This window comes from Salmo trutta, chromosome 33 (genome assembly GCF_901001165.1).
Source record: "Salmo trutta chromosome 33, fSalTru1.1, whole genome shotgun sequence".
Lineage (NCBI taxonomy): Eukaryota > Metazoa > Chordata > Actinopteri > Salmoniformes > Salmonidae > Salmo > Salmo trutta.
This window is the reverse complement of record NC_042989.1, coordinates 18,065,852-18,087,697: the sequence shown is the minus strand read 5'-3', so window position 1 is coordinate 18,087,697 and position 21,846 is coordinate 18,065,852. Positions and strand designations below refer to the sequence as shown.

General features: G+C 43.7%; 1 protein-coding gene across 1 annotated transcript in view; it reads left to right on the top strand.

Moving 5' to 3' along the window:
• Window positions 1–21,846, top strand: part of LOC115172543 (fibroblast growth factor receptor-like 1) — a 62,662-nt gene that overhangs the window by 7,473 nt on the left and 33,343 nt on the right. The window contains exon 3 of the mRNA XM_029730093.1: window positions 21,067–21,339. Coding sequence (XP_029585953.1) covers window positions 21,067–21,339 — 273 coding nt within the window. The remainder of the gene's footprint in view (window positions 1–21,066; window positions 21,340–21,846) is intronic.

Here is a 21,846-nt window from a genome sequence, read left to right as displayed (position 1 = left end):
GAAGGGGGACTAGCATACACATGGAGATTCAAAGATGTTTTGGAGGATTCCTTCCAGGCTTAAATGTACCTATAGCTGACTTTGTTGTGCTGGTGTGTGTTTTCTGTGTCCGTCAGTACAGTGTATCTAAGATAGCTACTGTTTTGCATAGCATGTTCACTTTGCAAATGTATGTCTGCAGGTCACTTTGGTAAAGGGACTGTGTGACTCCATGTGTGAGGTTGGTGAATGAAGGAATAAAGAGAGAGATAGAGACAAACAGACCGGCAAACAGATGTATAAAGCGGAGTGACCTTTGTGGTTGGACTTGTAAGGTGAACCGGTAAAGCGGGGAACACTGTCCCTGTGAAAGGCCGGGTACCTCCTGGTAATGACAGGCACAGCAACTCCACAATGACAGATTGATTTCAGACAATATTCCTGAATTGTCAAGAGGCCCCATGGCTGTCAGTAGGAGCTTTGCCAACACCCCCACCCCGTCTGTCTGTCTCTCTCCCCTTCAGCATCTCCCTCTGTTTCGTCTCTTTCTACCCAGGCACTGCTGCTACATCTCATTCTGTCATTGGCTCTCTCTGTGAAAAGGTCTGGTTGACAAAGGCCCTGGTGTAAAACGCATTAGTGTGTCATGTGGAGGATTTGGTGATGCTCAGAGCGTACAGTAACAGTGGTGTAGGGTTCCTGCTGGGCCAGCTAATGGAGGGGCACACAGACAGAGACCGGGTACAGTATGGGTAATGGAGGGGCATACAGACAGGGTACAGTATGGGTAATGGAGGGGCACACAGACAGAGACAGGGTACAGTATGGGTAATGGATGGGCACACAGACAGAGACAGGGTACAGTATGGGTAATGGAGGGGCATAGAGACAGGGTACAGTATGGGTAATGGAGGGGCACACAGACAGAGACAGGGTACAGTATGGGTAATGGAGGGGCATAGAGACAGGGTACAGTATGGGTAATGGAGGGGCATACAGACAGGGTACAGTATGGGTAATGGAGGGGCACACAGACAGAGACAGGGTACAGTATGGGTAATGGAGGGGCATACAGACAGGGTACAGTATGGGTAATGGCGGGGCACACAGAAAGGGTACAGTATGGGTAATGGAGGGGCACACAGACAGAGAAAGGGTACAGTATGGGTAATGGAGGGGCATACAGACAGGGTACAGTATGGGTAATGGAGGGGCACACAGACAGAGACAGGGTACAGTATGGGTAATGGAGGGGCATACAGACAGGGTACAGTATGGGTAATGGAGGGGCACACAGACAGAGACAGGGTACAGTATGGGTAATGGAGGGAGACAGAGAAAGGGTACAGTATGGGTAATGGAGGGGCACACAGACAGAGACAGGGTACAGTATGGGTAATGGAGGGGCACACAGACAGGGGACAGTATGGGTAATGGAGGGGCACACAGACAGAGACAGGGTACAGTATGGGTAATGGAGGGGCATACAGACAGGGTACAGTATGGGTAATGGAGGGGCACACAGACAGAGACAGGGTACAGTATGGGTAATGGAGGGGCACACAGACAGGGGACAGTATGGGTAATGGAGGGGCACAGAGACAGGGTACAGTATGGGTAATGGAGGGGCATACAGACAGGGTACAGTATGGGTAATGGAGGGGCACACAGACAGAGACAGGGTACAGTATGGGTAATGAAGGGGCACAGAGACAGGGTACAGTATGGGTAATGGAGGGGCACACAGACAGAGACAGGGTACAGTATGGGTAATGGAGGGGCACACAGACAGGGTACAGTATGGGTAATGGAGGGGCACACAGACAGAGACAGGGTACAGTATGGGTAATGGAGGGGCATACAGACAGGGTACAGTATGGGTAATGGAGGGGCACACAGACAGAGACAGGGTACAGTATGGGTAATGGAGGGGCACACAGACAGAGACAGGGTACAGTATGGGTAATGGAGGGGCACACAGACAGAGACAGGGTACAGTATGGGTAATGGAGGGGCACACAGACAGAGACAGGGGACAGTATGGGTAATGGAGGGGCATACAGACAGGGTACAGTATGGGTAATGGAGGGGCACACAGACAGGGTACAGTATGGGTAATGGAGGGGCACACAGACAGAGACAGGGTACAGTATGGGTAATGGAGGGGCATACAGACAGGGTACAGTATGGGTAATGGAGGGGCACACAGACAGAGACAGGGTACAGTATGGGTAATGGAGGGGCACACAGACAGAGACAGGGTACAGTATGGGTAATGGAGGGGCATACAGACAGGGTACAGTATGGGTAATGGAGGGGCACACAGACAGGGTACAGTATGGGTAATGGAGGGGCACACAGACAGAGACAGGGTACAGTATGGGTAATGGAGGGGCACACAGACAGAGACAGGGTACAGTATGGGTAATGGAGGGGCACACAGACAGAGACAGGGTACAGTATGGGTAATGGAGGGGCACACAGACAGAGACAGGGTACAGTATGGGTCACCACACACAGATCCTCTCTGGGCCCCCTCTGACCTCAGATACAGACTCAGATACACACTGCTGGTGCTGCTGTTGGCCTAATGCTTAGTGGTCAGTGAACTTGTAGTCTTCTAGTAGTTAGCGAAGCACAGAGTCATGTATACAGATCTTTATCTCTATATGGCTCTCGGGAAGTTGACTTGATGATAAAGCAGGAGGACTATGACCTAACCAACAGGCCCAATCAGTTGACTGCAGATTAAATAGTGTTGGCCATGCTTGAGATCCACGTTGGAATGCAGCAGAGGAGAGGAGGAGGAGGGGGGTGCAAGGAGTGGTAGAGTACACAGACGGAGACACCCTCACTGTTGACTGTCAGGGCCCATGAAGCACCAGAGAATACAGACCCCTGTAGCTAGCGAAGGGAAGAGAGAAGGCAGACTGATTTCTGAGGAGGAAGGAGTATTAGTTAAACCCTAATCTAGTGAGTGGTTTAATCTTTAACCCACTGTGGTACAGTATGTGAAGTAGACAGACTGACGTGCAAATGAATGACTCTATATTGCCTCCAAAACTGTGTGTGCGTGTCCACATTCATTCTACTGTATGTGCTTCACTTCTCTCCAATCGTATGATAAGGATAGCAAGAAACAGGTGCACATATTCCCTCTACTGTCCCCCCATACAAGCAAGAGCAGAGAGAGAGAAAAGGTTTTTAGGTTTTGTTGCGTCATATGCCCAGACCAATCCAGGCTGAGCCCAGATCAGGGTAGGGTGCGGGGAGCAGGGTGTGAGATTGTTGAGATTCCTGGTTACTGCCGCCTGGACCCTCCTAATCCCCTTCACTCCCTCCAAATCTCCTCTACCGAGTCCCTACAAGCTGTGTGTTAAAGGAGGCCTCACTGTAGTCTTTGCCTCTACTCTCTGCCACCCTCTAAATCAACCTCTCTCTTGCTTTAACCTTCACCCTGCTCCTCTCTTTCTAACTTTCTCTTCCTTTCTCCCTCTTTAACTCCCCATCTGTGACCCTATATATCACTGCCCTCCATTCTCTTCCTATCTTTACCCATCTCTTGCCCTTATCCCCCTCCCTTCCGCTCCCTCCCTCCTTCCCTCTCTCCTGATTAGTGCCCCTAAGCGCTCTCTGCTCCTGTGTGTGCACCATGCCGTGGCCTAATGGAGTGAGATAAGGCTGCATGACAGACGAGGCCTTTACACACACTCAGAGGAGCAGCAAACCAATGTCCATGAACAAATGTGCTCTATGTTACATTACAGATCTTCAGTACAACAGCAACGTGTGGTAATGTGCAAAGGGGTTGGCATTTAAATTTGTTCCGGCACTCAACGCTTGCTTTATTCAAATTAACCAGTTAAATGCTATATAGCACCAATTATTTGTATTGATACACGGTTCTCCAGAATTTCTACAGTCACTCAGAGAGGATGACATAGTGGATATGCGATTATGATGTTCTTGGTCCTGTGGTTGTTGCAGCACAGACTCCAGCATACATACACACACGCTCTCTTCCCTCAGCAGGAGCTGGGCTGGTAGAAGGTATTCAAGCCTAATGAAATATAGCAGCTCAGAGTTCAAAGGCTCCACAGTAGGGGCTGTTAGGGGTAGACCGCGTGATGGAGACGTTTCCAGAAGCTTTATGACACTTTATGAGTAATTTCTGCCTTTCTTCCTGTTCATTTGATGGAGCCTGCAGGAGCTCATTGTTCTGCATGGGGCCATTAGGAGAGGAAGCGGAGGCAGATCCACTGGTGTTTGTCGTAATCACTGTCAAAACCAGCTTCCTCTCTGCTTTGAAGTGGCAGCAGTTATATTTCAATTAATTAACATTGGAAACATAGATTGGCAGGAGCATCTCATTCTTTCTCCATCCCTCTTGTTCACTGCCTCCCTCTTTCTCTCTTTTGCGCTTTCTCTCCATGGTCTCATGTCACCCAATAGCTCTTACTCTCTTGCCATTCCCACCACTGTAGCCATGGCTATTCAGCCCACATCAGATGGTGCCAAAGAAAGCCTCATTGTCCCCCCTGGTCTGGTCTGGTCTTACCCTGCTCTTATCTATTGATTGGAAAGGCAAGAGGAGAAAATAAAAGGTATTGATTACCAGACGAGGTGAAGTTGTTGGGCAGGACGTCTGAGGTGGTAAGAAAAGACAGCATTCTTTACCCTCCGCTGCCCAACTGCTGTCAGAGCACCCTCTCTCCCTCTGTCCTCCCACTTTTACCCTATCGCTGTCCCCCTCCCCCGCCTCTATTCTTGAGTCGCCAGGATGGCTCTTTCTCAGAGTGATTGTTATCTGTGTTTGTGAAATGTATAGCCCGGCGCAGCAGTGGTCTCAGAACAGAAGCTATGGTCTTTCACACACTCCCCATGCCATGTTGACTGCCTCACCTTCCCTCTCTACTCAACCTCTCAAGTCTCAAGTAAAGTCTCTGGTCCTGGGTTCGGTTTCTTGTTTTCATGTATTTTTTTCTTTCACATCCACCTTTCTTTCTCCTCCTGTTTTGGTTGGCTTTGACAGACTATTTGTGGGTAACATACTTATCCCACTGGTTCTCTTTTGCCATCCATTCTGTTTGTTGAAATATTAAAGTTTGCCTAAGGTTTTAAGAGATGGACAGGAGGATGATGTTTCCCTGGAACTACAGGTTCCATTAAACACTGATTTCCTTCTGTAACTCACCCACTCATAAAAGACTGATGCCTGCGTCTGTCTGGAGACTGGTACGCTTCACTAAGGAAACAGACAAGCAGTACTGAGGACTTCCCTCTCACTGGTGGGACAAGAAGTTGCACTGATCCAGAACAAGAGTGGTTTGCTACTTTCAAATGGTTAAAGCTAGGATTGGTGAGAGTAAAGCTGGATCAGTGTTACTGAACAATGTCTTGCTAGAGCCAAAATATTTGATCTCATCCAAATCTGTCAATGGTTCATGGTTTTGGCATGGGACTGTTAGAAATGAGAGAAAACATGGGTTCTCTGGTGAGATGGAGAGCAAATACTTTTATGAGTGGGTGAGTTACATGCAAACCACACCGGCCACGCGAGTCTTCAAAATAAATGTACACATAGATGATATTCAATAATTTCCCCCACACTGCTAGCGTGCATGAACTAGCATCTGCATAGCCAAGCGCTAAAATAGAACTTGGTTCAATTTGAGAAGCTCCACAAGTCCCCTATTGCATATCAGGAAGATACAAACTCACGTGGTTGTTTGAAAAATGAAGAGAGATATAAGGATAACTAACTAGGTTTCCCTTTTTATCTGTGAATTAATCGTCAGAAGTAGAGAAACACATGATATTTATATGATCCGGGTCAAAATTCTACAAAGAACCAGCTAAAAAGGGGACCATATATGCGTGATCAGGTAAAATAACAACCCAATCAATGTTAATCTCCCAGGGCAAACTGCTAGCAACAGCTATCTAGCTTAATTCATGAATGTTTCATGTGTGTTTAGAGCTGTCCCCAAATGAAGATAGTTGGCTCACAGTTTTTTTGTATTTTAACCTGGGTGTCATGATCGAGTCTGGTGGGGATCATAGAGATAGACGGAGGACTCTAGTCGGACTCTAGTTTCAAAGGCCTGTTTTAGCATGGGCTGCGCCGGTTTAGCATGGGCTGCGCCGGTTTAGCATGGGCTGCGCCGGTTTAGCATGGGCTGCGCCGGTTTAGCATGGGCTGCGCCGGTTTAGCATGGGCTGCGCCGTTTTAGCATGGGCTGCGCCGGTTTAGCATGGGCTGCGCCGGTTTAGCATGGGCTGCGCCGGTTTAGCATGGGCTGCGCCGTTTTAGCATGGGCTGCGCCGGTTTAGCATGGGCTGCGCCGGTTTAGCATGGGCTGCGCCGGTTTAGCATGGGCTGCGCCGGTTTAGCATGGGCTGCGCCGGTTTAGCATGGGCTGCGCCGTTTTAGCATGGGCTGCGCCGGTTTAGCATGGCTGCGCCGTTTTAGCATGGGCTGCGCCGTTTTAGCATGGCTGCGCCGGTTTAGCATGGGCTGCGCCGGTTAGCATGGGCTGCGCCGGTTTAGCATGGGCTGCGCCGGTTTAGCATGGGCTGCGGCATGGCGCGCGGTTTAGCATGGGCTGCGCCGGTTTAGCATGGGCTGCGCCGGTTTTAGCATGGGCTGCGCCGTTTTAGCATGGGCTGCGCCGTTTTAGCATGGGCTGCGCCGGTTTAGCATGGGCTGCGCGTTTTAGCATGGGCTGCGCCGGTTTAGCATGGGCTTGCGCCGGTTTAGCATGGGCTGCGCCGGTTTAGCATGGGCTGCGCCGGTTTAGCATGGGCTGCGCCGGTTTAGCATGGGCTGCGCCGTTTTAGCATGGGCTGCGCCGGTTTAGCATGGGCTGCGCCGGTTTAGCATGGGCTGCGCCGGTTTAGCATGGGCTGCGCCGTGTTAGCATGGGCTTGCGCCGGTTTAGCATGGGCTGCGCCGTTTTAGGCATGGGCTGCGCCGGTTTAGCATGGGCTGCGCCGTTTTAGCATGGGCTGCGCCGTTTTAGCATGGGCTGCGCCGTTTTAGCATGGGCTGCGCCGGTTTTAGCATGGGCTGCGCCGGTTTAGCATGGGCTGCGCCGGTTTAGCATGGGCTGCGCCGGTTTAGCATGGGCTGCGCCGGTTTAGCATGGGCTGCGCCGGTTTAGCATGGGCTGCGCCGTTTTAGCATGGGCTGCGCCGGTTTAGCATGGGCTGCGCCGTTTTAGCATGGGCTGCGCCGTTTTAGCATGGGCTGCGCCGGTTTAGCATGGGCTGCGCCGGTTTAGCATGGGCTGCGCCGGTTTAGCATGGGCTGCGCCGGTTTAGCATGGGCTGCGCCGGTTTAGCATGGGCTGCGCCGTTGAGGACCATTTTCAAGAAGTCAACTGGGTGGGACTTCCTATAGACGGGTTGGCTGACAACATCATGACAATTATGCGAAAGCATCGATGATGAAGGCCGTGGGGTGTTATGATTCTGAACGGTCAAATAGCTAGCAACAATGACAAGAGGGAATCATAGGTGTCTCATTTCAGCTAGTTGTATATTTAAGCAATAAGGCCCGAGGGGGTGTGGTATATGGTCAATATACCACGGCTAAGGGCTGTTCTTATGCGCAACTCGGAGTGCCTGGACACAGACCTTAGCCGTGGTTTATTGACCACATATCCCAAACCCCCGAGGTGCCTTATTGCTATTATAAACTGGTTACCAACGTAATTAGAGCAGTAAAAACAAATGTTCTGTCATACCCGTGGTATATGGTCTGATATACCACGGCTGTCAGCCAATCAGCATTGACGGCTCGATCCCCCCAGTTTATAATGTTATTGATACCATGTCTTGTTTTGAGGGGTTTTGACTCATGTCATGTCTATGCTAATATGTCTACAATTCGTTATCTAGTGAACCAACAACTGTAATGACGTATTTGAGAGACAACAAGAGCTCATTGTGCAAATGTATTTATGTTTTCAATAAACATTCAGAGACTAAATATAGTTTACATGTTTTCAAAAATCTAAGTTCACCAATCTGTTTTGCCCCATAGTTCTGCACACGTCGGTTTTGTTGCTCATATAGTTTCACAAACATACTTCATGATCCAAAAACAAATGAGTAATCTTTAACAAAAACAAATGATTAGCAAATAAATGCAAGAGTTTTTTTCTGGTTAACACAGCACATTTTACAAACATATTTCCTACTTTGGAAACACAACAGTGGTCAAATATGTTTTTGTGAATATAACAACATTTGTGACTCCTCAGATTACGTTTGTGACCTGCATTTTACATATTTGTGACTTGCTTTACATTTGTGAGTTGCTCCACATGTTTGTGAGTGGCCTTGGTCAGGGTTACCCATAAAATGAAAAGCAGATAAATACAATTGTTGCTGGCCAAATTGACAGTGAGAAAAACCTGTGCTACCAGCCGTCACCCACCACTTTACAATGTGTGCTGGAGGCAGTATGTCATTTGAAAACATACTTGATTGTTTGAAGCCTGAATGTTTTACTTCATATTATGAAGCATGTCTTACCTTGCTTGAAAATAAGACCATAGAAAGTTGGAGGCAATTATTTTATAAAACTAAATAGGCAGCACATGAGTTTCAAGTTTGGGGAAGCATACAATGTATCCTTGCCTTTGATTTTCATATGTGCATTTTTGTGGAACACTTTCATTTAAATAATAACGTTTTCGTTTCTCAAAATCATTGTCACGTGGTTAATCCTACAAATCTGAATTAAAATGATAAAAATATCAAAGTTAAAATTCAACTAATGTGAGAGCACCAGCCTCTGCCATATGGACACATTGATGCACCATGATCATTGGCCAATGCAGCCGTTGGCCTAGAAAACTACCATTGTCAACTAATTAAAATAGATGCCTACTGGACAACTTTTATTTGTATTGCTTTTAAATCTTTTTAATGATTTTTTATCTTATTAACACTTTGTTCTAGCTAGCTATTTGTGTAGGTAGATATCAAGTAAACACAATGATACTGATGAAAATGCTAGTTCTTTCAATCATATGCATCTCTCTACTCAGCCTGTCTGCCTACCTTTCTATCTGTCTTGACTTAAGCTATCACTTGTGAAATGCAACATTGTATGTAATCAATCAACTGGATCTGACATGAAGCTGTCTCTAGCGAACTTGGAACATTGTATCAACTAGCCTATTCCAGGCCCTCAGAGTTTCCTGTCTTATCCAGAGCAACTTACATGTTCATACTTTTTCTGCACTGGTCCCCCGTGGGAATCGAACCCACAAGCCTAGCTTTACAAGCTCCATGCTGTGCCAACTGAGACACATCACATCATCACAAACCACTTGATGTCTCAATGTACTAAATTACTGTATTGTGTGTTTTTATGCTGATAGAAAGTCTACAGGTACAAACCTAGATGACCAGCCTATGTACAATACAGTAATGTACATTTCCATGAAGTTGTTTGTAAGGATGGTAAATTACTACTGCACAAAAAGTGGTTGCTTGGTCATGAAACATATTTAATTTGATGTGGATGTTTTGTGTCTTTGCTCATAACTTTTCACCTTCTGATGTGAATGTTTGAAGACAGGGTTTTGTTCTTTCTGGATTCATTAGAATGACAATTGCAGAGAAAGGGACAGGGCAACAACCCTTACAATCCCTACTATTGAATCCTGCAAGATACTGTGCTGTTCTTAATTATACAACTACCTTTTTCGCCAAAGCAGATACTGGATGATTTATTTTGCTCGTGCTACAGACGTCTATATCACTCTGATAATACTAGTAACGGCACAGTGCACTACTTTTGTGGAAAAATATTTCTTTCAACAAAAGAATATATTTTGTTTTATGATTTTTTATTTTTTATTCTGCTTTTTTAGAGGGTTTCTGCCCGCGGCTATGGCTACTTCTATTAATGCTCAGGAGCGTGCACTCGCTCAACATTAACAAGACAGAGAAACCAGACCCATGCTCATTGCTCACATGGAGCACTCCTAATAAAAGACAATGAACAAATTGACAACTGGTAAATGATGGTTATGATATAAATCAACATTTGTTTCTCACACGTGTAGCAGGTTGTAAACAACGTTTCCACTCCAAGAATGAGAATGGTAAATGACTGTAGGCCTAATTAGTAATACAATGCATTAACAATGCATTCTTGGGGTGACAGCGTAGCCTAGTGGTTAGAGCGTTGGAGTAGTAACCGAAAGGATGGTTGCAAGTTCGAATCCCCAAGCTGACGAGCTACAAATCTGTCTTTCTGCACCTAGGCGTCATTGTAAATAAGAATTTGTTCTTAACTGACTTGCCTAGTTATTAAATAAAGGTTAAAAAAAATGTTTTTAAATGAATGTAACCAAATTATGGGGATTGACGGTACATTTACAACTGGTGACATACATGACTGGGAATTGATCAAAATAAACAATCAAAGGGCAAACAATTCACATGAAACACCGAAAACGGGAGAATTGGCAGGAGACATCTGAGTGGATTCTGGAGAGCTGAGCACATGCATTCTGGAGAGAGACGCGCCTATAGACTATCTTCGCTCAGGAGCGGAAATCCCGGGGGGGACACGACCCCGCCATCCTGGGAAAAATATGATTTGTCCCCCCCAATATATCACTGAAACATAACTATGTAATTTAAATAATATTAATAATACGCAATGAAAGCAATTGTGCTGATTATAGACACTTAATAGCACGTTTTTAAGTTTCAAAAGATTGCGACCCCCCCACCCTTTGCCTCACAATGGTTTGATCCACTGCCAGTTCCTTAGTTGGCAAGGTAACAGAGGGGTCGTGTCTACTGTCTGAAAGGCACTCAATGAACGTAACTGACGTGAGGTTAATCCAGTCAATCGCGCACACACACTAGCTGAATATGCAGAGCTAGCGCGCAAATATGAACTATTAAGCTAGCTAGTACCTATTCCATTTATGTGGCCTCGTCAAAGATGGAATCTTTGCTATCGTCAATTTATTCCAAGATCAGCATGCAGATGATGTAAGTTAGTGCTTCAAAGTCCCTGTGATAAGATTAGCGATAAACTGAAGTACAAACTGAACAGAACTACACTCTCTTCTACCATTGTCTTAAATATATTTAATGGTCTCGTTGCAAAAGCTAAATTGTCGCAAGGGAACTTTTATTTATTTATTTTATTTCACCTTTATTTAACCCGGGTAACACCACTGAAACGGAATTGGTGCTCGCTAGCTTTGCAAATTCAGCTATTGTTGGAAGCCAGCCAATATGAAACAAACTATTACAATTACAAAAGGTTGCAGCATATGTTGTGTAAATGGTGAACTCATACAGCTGTCAACTCTTGTCACTTTAATCCGTTTCACATTTGCTAGCTACCTTTTAGATCGAAGCCCAAATAGAATGATAAAAGATAAGATGACAGAAGCCCATCTCCTACTGTAAATAACCTACACACTGTGTGTGTGTGTAGCCAGCCAGCCAGGTAGAAAAATGGCAGAAAAATAAAAGACGGACATCAGAGTATTTTTCAGTACACCAAAACGCAAAGTAAGAACCCTAGTAGCCTAATATCTCAAAGACTAGTTGATAAAATGTTCATAAGAAAGAAATGAAATTCTAATGGAAATGTTTCACAATGATGTCATTAGGCAGAGCAGGCAACAGATGGCACACAGACAGCAGAGTTGGGGACAGATATGCAGGGACAGACTGGCAGAGACAGGGAGTCTCAGGTAAGTTTGTTGAGTCTTTGTTTGGCAACATTATGAAAGGTTCTCAATTTTTTTACTTGTAAAATAGGAACATAATTGGAAAATGCCATGGATACCCCCACTCTCAACTTAAACTGGTGACTGAACTAAGATTTGTTAAAGGCAATGGTATTGCTGTTGTGATTAGTTGTGTAGTTTTGGGTACCGGCAGTTAGGAGTACGGCAAACACCTTATTTCTTTGGTTCCTCAATATACATTTACCATATTACAATGTAGGCTATGTGTTACAGCACTACTTTTGGTGTCCCCCTCAGGAATTGCTCTTGAGAAAATGTCATGTAATTGTCCCCTCCAAAGTTGATATCAGATTTTCGCCCCTGTCTTCGCTACACACACCTCCCTTCTAATTGTCTCAACATTTTAAATGATACTCAAGACACATTACCTTCACACATATTTTAGATGTTTTTCACTGACAGTCGCAACTCAATAATTAGCTAGGGCTTTTGCCACGCGCGCTGCCTATGAAAGACTTTCTATGAAAGACTTTCTCATTCTCCATTTTTCTTCTGTTCTACTGGTTTTCATATCAACTTTCTTTCGTTGTCCAGAAGCCAAATGCACAATCCTAGTCATATTTGCAACCCATCCTAGTTGTTGCATCTTTAGATTCACCCTCTTTCTAAGTTTCTAAAGGATATTTTCATCTCTTTCATATACTGCTTGCATCAGGTGCGCTGTTTAGAATGGTGTTTTCCCTTTTTCCCGCAAATTTCATTTTGGCAAATGTTTGAAAATGACATTTTATTGACTGCTTCATTACAGGAGTTGCATGTTTTGTTAAGATTAATTACCATAATCTAAATGTGCTTTCTGTCATTCTGAGCACCGCGGGAGGACGCCCTAATGAGTTACACACCTAATGCGTAACACTTTACTTGACACCCAGTGTCATAACACATTATGACATGGTCATACAGCTGACATAACTTCTCATAACCTGTCATAATATGGTCATAACACTGTCATATTTTTACACCTGTGTACACCACATGTTTTGCATCAGTTTATGGCTGGTTATGACACCTACATAAGAGTGTCAAAACCCACTTTTATTCAAATTCGTTTTGTTTCCATGCGGAGAAGTTTCCTTTTATTTGAAAATGTGTTTCTTTAATCCTTGGTTCATTGTTGTAATGAATTCTTTACAATCATGTTTTTTTTTTTACCCCATTTATTAATAACTTGTAGAATATACACTTTATGGGACTGTCAAGAAGCATTATGACCATCATAGGCCAGATAGGCCTATCAGGTACATGCCTTGTGTGGTAGGTTTTGTGGGTTTCGACACTGTTATGTAGGCTAGGTGTCATAACCAGCCATAAAATAACTACTGTGGTAGTTTTCTTTTTAACACTGTTATGTAGGTGTCATTACCAGCCATAAAATAACTCAATGTCATGACAGTGTAATGACCATATTATAACTGGTTACGACATGTTATGTCAACTGTTATAACATATTATGAAATGGTTATGACTGGGTGTCAAGTAAAGTGTTACCACCAATGCATATATGTCCAGTAGATTTCTTAAATGACCAGTAAATTAAAATCTTCCCGGTCACGTTGTCTGGCGCCACATTTTCCTAATGGAAACCCTGTCTCGCGTATTTTGTGAGTTGCATTTTACAGATCAGTTTGTGCAGATTTAATATACATAATCTAGATTAGGACATACTCAGTTCTCATAAAAATAAGATATAAATTAATATATTACAATAACTTTTAGAAATGCATCTGGTTTGGTATCCTGTCTTAATTCCCTCCTTTCCTAGCTTGGTTTCCTTGATCCCTTTTGCTTCCTTTCCTCCCGCCTTTTCTAACTCCCTTACCTTTCCTTCTAGCCTAGCTTCCTTTCATCCATTCCTTACTCCCTTTCCTTCCTAGCTTCCTTTCCTCTCATCCATTCCTTACTCCCTTTCCTTCCTAGCTTCCTTTCCTCTCATCCTTTTCTTGCTCCCTTTCCTTCCCTGGCTTCCTCTCTTCTATTCCTTTCCTATTTTTGTTGTTGTTTAGTTTATTAATTTGACCATTTTCAATAACAAGTGAGTAAAATCATCAAGGATAACACACAATAAAGTCTGGGACTTATTTCCATTGTGGTCCTCTTGAGACAAGATGGCTAGGCAAGATCCAACATGTTTGAACACACTATCGCAGCGAGATAATAAAACATAAAAACAAAGAGGAAGAACATCTATATCATCATTGCTTCCCTTTCCTCCTTTCCTTCTTTCCTAGCTCCCTTTCCTCCTATCTCCCTTTCCTAGCTTCTATTCATTGGTCTATCCTATCTTCCATTCCTTCTTTCCTAGCTTCCCTTCCTTGATAATTTTCCTTCTTTTCCTCTCCTCCTTTGCTTTTCTAGCTCTCTTTCCTCCTAACCTTTCCTAACTATCTTTCCTCTCCTCCTTTTCTAGGTCCCTTTCTAGCTTTATTTCAACATTTCCTTCGTCCCTTTCTTTCCTTAACTTCTTTTAATTTCCTAGTTTCCTTTCCTTTCCTCATTTCCTAGCTGTCTTCATTTCCTTGTTTACTTTCTTTCCCTAACTTCAGTGGAAAATAAAAATAATAATTCATGATGGTATGAGTTGGTTTGGAGAGTTTTGGAGCATTTTATTTTACATGCTTTAAACACATTTTCATAATGCATTGTAGACAATGGCAAGTGATCACTCAGCAAAATGTGTCTACCAATTTTCCCTATAATTAAACAAAATATTTAAAAAAAGGTTTTGGGGATCAACTACAATCACAGAAAGAGTGAAAACAAATCTACATGTACAAATTGGTGAACTTCCCCTTTAATACTGAGTGCCAAAAAGCCAGGCATCAGATCAAAAGTCTTTGGTTGGTATGACTCGACCAGGGATCGAACCCCCACCCTTCCAATCCTAGGGTGGACACTACCATAGGGCCCCTGATTTGCTGCTACTGTTATGTTGACTGTAATAGTAGTAGTATACAATTCCCAAAGTCACTACTGTAGTAGGAGGAAAGGAAGCTGGGAAAGAAGGAAAGGGATCAAGGAAAGGAAGTTAGGGAAGGAAATAGCATAAGGAAAGGAGGAAAGGAAGCTAGGAAAGGATGAAAGGTATATAGGAAAGGAGGAGAGGAAAGGGAGCAAGGAAAGAAGGATAGGAAGCCATGATAGGAAGAAAGGAAAGAGAGTTAGAATAGGAGCTAGCATAGCAAAGGAGGGAAGGAAAGGGATCAAGGAAAGGAAGCTAGGAAGCTAGGAAAAGAGGAATGGAAGATGGGGAAATACCAAGGAAAGGAAGCTAAGAAAGGAGGAAATTAAATGTAGCTAGGAAAGGATTGGAGGAAAGGGAGCTAGGAAAGAAAATAAGGGGAGAAAAGGAAGGAACAACAGAAAGGACAGGAATGTAGGAAAGGAGGAAAGGAAAGTAAACTAGGAAAGGAAGTTAGGGAATGAAAGGGAACAATGAAATTAGGAAAGAAAGCTAGAAAATGAGAAAAGGAGATGAAAGGAAGCTAGAGGAGGAAAGGAAGTTAGGATAGGAGGAATGAAAACATAGTTAGGAAAGAAGAGGAGGAAAGACAGCTAGGAAATAAGGAATAGAAGATAGGAAAAACCAAGGAAAGGAATCTAGGGAAGGGAGCTAGAAATGGATAGGATGAAAGGGAGCTAGGAAAGGTGGAAAAGAAAGGGAAATAGGAAAGGAGGAGAGGAAGCCGGGGAAGGAAAGGGAGGAAAGAATAGAGAGGAAAGAATAGAGAAGAGAAAGTCATGGAAAGAAAGGGAGCAAGGAAAGGATGAGAGGAAAGGAAGCTAGGAATGAAAGGGTGCAAGGAATGGAGGAAAGGAAGCTAGGCTAGGAGGAAAGAAAATTGAGTTAAGAAAGGATAGGAGGAAAGAGAGCTAGGAAAGCAAAGAAGGGGAGGAAAGGAAGCAAAAGGGATCAAGGAAAGCAAGCTAGGAAAGGAGGGAATTAAGATATGAAAAGAAGAAAGGAAGCTAGGATACCAAAACAAATGCATTTTCAAGTTATTGTAATATATTCATTTTTATCTTATTTTTATGAGAACTGAAGATGTCCTAGTCTAGATTCTGTATATTACATTTGCACAACTGATCTGTAAAACGCAACTCACAAATATGTGGAGCAACTCAAAAATGCGAGTCAACTCACAAATGTAATACAAGTCATAAATATGTAAGAGGCAGGTCACAAGAGTTAATCAGTCATATTCACGAAAACATATTTGACCACTGTTGTGTTTGCAAAGTAGAAAATATGTTTGTAAAATATGCTGCATTAATCAGAAAAAAACTGTATTGCGTTAATTTGCAAATCATCATTTGTGACTAATTTGCTTTTGGATCATGACATATAGTTTGTTAAACTATAATGGCATATTTACAGACTGATTTTTATTTGGAAGTTGCATTCTGTATTTGCACAACACCTCTTTTGTTTGTGACTCACTACTTATTTTGATTAAAATCACCATATTATATGCACCCTTTCAATTTGTTTGCCAACAATTTTCTTCTAATAGAAGAAGAAAATTGACTACTTCAAAATGGAGATGGCCTCAATTGTGCTGCCCGTGCTCTCACAGACACCATAATGGGACAGATACACTGATGCGATGTCTAAGTCTATGATGGGGATAGACAAAATCAACATGCGCACGATGGCGCATGCACACGCGTGACCTGTGTAGCCATGGTGTTAGTGTGGTACAACTACATTGCCTTCAGAAAGTATTCAGACCCCTTGACTTTTTCCACATTTGTTACGTTACTGCCTTATTCTAAAATGGATTAAATAAAACATTTTCCTCAGCAATTTACACACAATACCCTATAATGACAAAGCAAAAACTGTTTTTTAGAAATGTTTGCAAATGTATAAAATAACTAAGACAGAAATACCTTATTTATATAAGTATTCAGACCCTTTGCTATGAGACTTGAAATTTCGCTCAGGTGCATCCTGTTTCCATTGATCATCCTTGAGATGTTTATACAATTTGATTGGAGTCCACCTGTAGTAAATTAAATTGATTGGACATGATTTGGAAAGGCACAAACCTGTCTATATAAGGATAAGGTCCCACAGTTGACAGTGCATACCAGAGCAAAAACCAAAGAAATGTCCGTAGAGCTCAGAGAGAATTGTTTCCAGGCACAGATCTGGGGAAGGGTACCAACATTTTTTGCGGCATTGAAGGTCCCCCAGAACACAGTGGCGTCCCTCATTCATAAATGAAAGAAGTTTGTAATCACCAAGATTCTTCCTAGAGCTGGCCACTCGGCCAAACTGAGCAATCAGGAGAGAAGGGCATTGGACAGGGAGGTAACCAAGAACCCGATGGTCACTCTGACAGAGCTGTAGAGTTCCTCTGTGGAGATGGGAGAATCTTCCAGAAGGACAACCATCTCTGCAGCACTCTACTAATCAGGCCTTTGGGATAGAGTGGCCAGACAGAATCCATTCCTCAGTAAAAGGCACATGACAGCCCTCTTGGAGTTTGCCAAAAGGCACTAAAATAACTCTCAGACCATGAGGAACAAGATTCTCTGGTCTGATGAATCCAAGATTGAACTCTTTGGCCTGAATGCCAAGTGTCACGTCTGGAGGAAACCTGGCACCGTCCCTACGGTGAAGCATGGTGGTGGCAGCATCATGCTGTGGGGATGTTTTTCAGTGGCAGGGACTGGGAGACTAGTCAGGATCAAGGCAAAGATGAACGGCGCAAAGTACAAAGAGATCCTTGATGAAAACTTGCTCAAGTGCACTCAGGACCTCAGACTGTGGCTAAGGTTCACCTTCCAACAGGACAATGACCCTAAGCACACAGCCAAGATAACGCAGGAGTGGCTTGGGACAAGTTTCTGAATGTCCTTGAGTGGCCCAGCCAGAGCCCGGACTTGAACCCAATCAAACATCTCTGGAGAGACCTGTGCAGCATTGCTCCCCATCCAACCTGATAGAGCTTGAGAGGATCTGCAGAGAAGAATGGGAGAAACTCCCCAAATACAAGTGTGCCAAGCTTGTAGCGTCATACCCAAGAAGACTCGAGGCTGTAATCGCTGCCAAAGGAGCTTCAACAAAGTACTGAGTAAAGGGTCTGAATACTTAAGTAAATGTGATATTTCATTTTTTTATTATAAATTAGCAACAAAAAATATATATCTTTTTGCTTTGTCGTTATGGGGTATTGTGTGTAGATTGATGAAGGAAAAAAAACAATTCAATAGATTTTAGAATAAGGCTGTAATGTAACAAAATGTGGAAAAGGGTTAGAATACTTTCTGAATGCTCTGTAAGTGTGGTGTTTACTGTATTGCATGCATCACCCAGTGCGGTTTCTTGAGACCCAGGTGTTCTCTATTCTAATGTCTGTCAGCAATGGAGTCATTCCTTTATTGACCTGTTTGCGATGACTAGAAAGACCAAAGCACTCGTAGAGAGGAAAAAATGCATGTACACATCATTACATATCCACAGGTGTTTTGAAGAAGAAAGCAGAAAGGAGGGAAGAGCTGCCAGCCCATCTGAACATCACTGAAGCCTGGCAGACTAATACAGTCTGCTTGTGTGTTCCCCTCTTTCTTTCTCATTCTCTGATTCCCTGCTCTGTTTCTCTCTAGCTCTGTCCTCATGTTGAATCAACAGTTGCTTAACCCCTCCAAACAGTTAATGAAACCAGAGATATATTTAGCCTGAATCACAAGAATGCCTCTTGTTTAATGTGCCGCTTTCTCTTAAAATAATCCATCACCAAATTGAGCAAAGAAAAACAGAGCTAATTCTGTGAGTCGCCAGACCTCCTCTTCCTCACCATGAAAGATTCCATTTAAACGCAGAGCTCGGCTAAAATAAGGCCCTTCACCATTAGGGAAACACGGGAAAGCTCATGCATGCGGTCATATGTATCGCTTTCCATTTACAGGGATGCTAATAACGCAAACCAGTTGTGTAAACACTCAAGTGCTGACCCGTTTGATGTAAATCTTCCAGAGTTCCATTTGTCATCCCACTGTTTAGTAACAGGGTTCCTCCACTGACATGAACAGACTTTCTTAGAGTAGATTGAAGTATGCGGTGTGTCATAGATCATGTAGAAGAACAAACTGAATCTAAGTGTGTAACAGAGTTACAAACTGATGTCACTGCAATGGACCTATTGAGTATTTACTTCACAGGGAGGGTCTCTGTCTCTAAGCATTTAATCTGAGGCTTCATTTCAGCTACACTTTTAAAAGAACCTGTCCTTGAGATAGAGGAGGAGGAGAAGTATTTCTGTTGAGGAGAGGATGGTGGTCATTCATACAGCACAAACACTTATTACGTTATACAGACGGTGGCCTTGACTTTCAGCACCTCTTCATGTCTTGTTTTTCAAAGCACATCAAAAGGCTTTTAAACATTCCACACACTTGGTGTGGCTGCCAAGCCCTCTTCTAGTTTATTAAGCCAAAGTGTTTATTCGCGGGGAAAAAAAGTGTTTGTGAGTGCTTTCAGTTCTTTAACAACACTAAAGAAATACTTTGTTCTTCTTCTTGCATAAACAATGCGCTCTTTGAAAATAACATTTCTCCAAAAGATCATTCTCATGATACAGAAGAAAGAGAATGTGGGGTTAGAAAAACTTGACCCCTAAGGCTTTGTTCTGATAATGCTGAAGTAGTGCATTTTGACAGTTTGCTATAGGCCTGGTTAGTTGATAGAAATTAGTCGTTTATTTAATCTGTGGTAGAAGGTCGCTTCTCTGTTGTCATTGTACATTTAGAAGCAGTTGATTGCATTAGATAACCACTCATTAGCTTTATGAATTAGTGAAGCTGAGACTCAGGCTAGGCAGTGGGTATTTCCTCCGTGCTGTGACCTCTCTCTCGCTCTCTCTGTGGTTCTGAGCAGATAGGCTGTTGAGGAGGAGTGAACACTGAGTCCCTCTGTTCTACTCTCATGGTAGCAGAGGAGTGAGATATGGGCCGGCTGAAAACCCCAAAAAGATTGTGGTCACGTTCTCCCCACAGACGTAAACAGTGACACTTACAATTTCCTGTGCATGCTGCAGAACAGGAAGACCAGAGAGGACGACAGAGCCTGTGCACTCCACGTGCGTATCTGGGAGTACGTCTGTGTGCGTGTGTAAGACTGATTTAACATAGCATAGGGTTCACCTTCTCTCATGGAGCAGTCAGAGTGGAGTGAAAGGATAACGTACACTCACCCTTTGACTGTCCACTTTATGCAGTCTAGTAGATTAGTGTGTTGATAATGCAGTTTAACAAAAATGGTACACACAACTTGTGAGTGGTCTGTTACCATTACAATGAACAGACCCTGAAGTCCACCTCCCCGAAGGGTTACTACCCCCAGGCAGCCCAGGGTTCCAGATCCTTTACCTGCTGTTGAGTTGAGCCACATCTGTTAGCAACGTGACCAATAAAGGCCCAGATGGAGTTATCTGCAGCCCCCTTCCCTATACACCCCCATCTCTATAATGAACTGCTTGTTTACCATATGTTTGAAATGCACTGTTGGAATGTGACTGAGTGTGTGTTGAGAGAGGTCTTGTTTATTCTGCCTTCCCAAAGGTTTTACTGCTACCAGACTGACCATTTGTATTGAAAGACAGACTACGCCAAGTGCTAATTTTAAGAGCAGTAACTGTTTTGTTAAATTACGTTGCATTCTCCACATTTTTTACTCTACTCATCTGCTAATTTCTGTTGTTTCACTGTGCTCAGTTTCTCTCTGTTATGTTGTGGTCCGGTTCAGCACTACTGCTGCTTTAAGCTGTCTCAGTGAATTGTGCAGGCTTCCTAAGTAACTTTACTATCACAGGTTGTCTGAGCCAGCTCCACTTCACCAGATCAGAGGAGGCCAACCCGAGCCAATTAGGAGCAGGGAGCGGGGCTGCTGTCCACCCCACAGTGGCCCTGCCCTCTCCGTTGCGCTTTGATCTCCCGCACGCTACACACAACCAGAGCCAGAGCCTCCAACTCTGTCTGTAATGGATGACAAGGCTAGTCCAATTATTACAATCTGGTTTCAACATCTCTCGGTAATCAGACGAAAGAAGGGGTAATGAATAAGCCCCCACGTCTTCCCAAAAAGCATTCAAGGGTTTTTGCTTAATTCAATACAGCCCAAGTCAGAGATCAATTGGTATCAAATCAGTTCAAATTAGAAATGAGTTATAGTAATATGTGGTTTATTGATGTATATCAATGTAGTCTGTATTATATGTCTAGATTAAATGAAGACTGTTGTTGAACATACATATGGTTCAACTCAATTTGTGTGTTGCTCCAGGTCCTCCGTGGGTGTCTGAGAGGGTGGCCCACAGACAGCCAGTACGCCTGGGGAGTTCCATCAAGCTACCATGCCCTGTGGAGGGAGACCCTCCACCCCTCATCATGTGGACCAAGGACGGCCGCAACATCCACAGCGGCTGGATCCGCTTCCGCATCCTCCGCCTGGGCCTGAAGATCAAGGAGGTGGAGGCCGAGGATGCTGGAACCTACGTCTGCAAAGCCACCAATGGCTTCGGCAGTGTTAACATCAACTATACCCTCATTGTCATCGGTAAGTAGAAAGGTGTCTTGCAGTCTGCTCTACATTACAGTATATTACTGTTTGCCAAGTAACACCATTCACAGTGAAATCACCTTTACGATGACGCTACCCAGAAACCATGTACATGACTCAAAACTTGCCATCTTTTGAGGAAGTGATTTAAAGTCAGTCACTTAACTCTTCCGCTCAGGTCAAGATCATGTCGATATGCAGATGTTAAAAGACCCATGGATTCATGGCTCTGAAATAAGGAGATTTAGGAAGGGGGATTGAAGTTAGTCCCCTCCTCTCTTATATCCTATACTGCTCAATCCCAATGTCAACAGCAGCATGGGATGTTGTTTCATATTGCATCATCCTCGGTGACTCAAGCAGATCTTAACTTCTTCCCTATCCCAAGGCTAAACTCTGGTTTGTTAAAGCAGAGGCTCTTTAATTCGGAATAGTCCAACAAGACACATGTTCACCTTAACATTAACCTATGAAGCCCCGTAAAGCATATAAGAGGACATGATG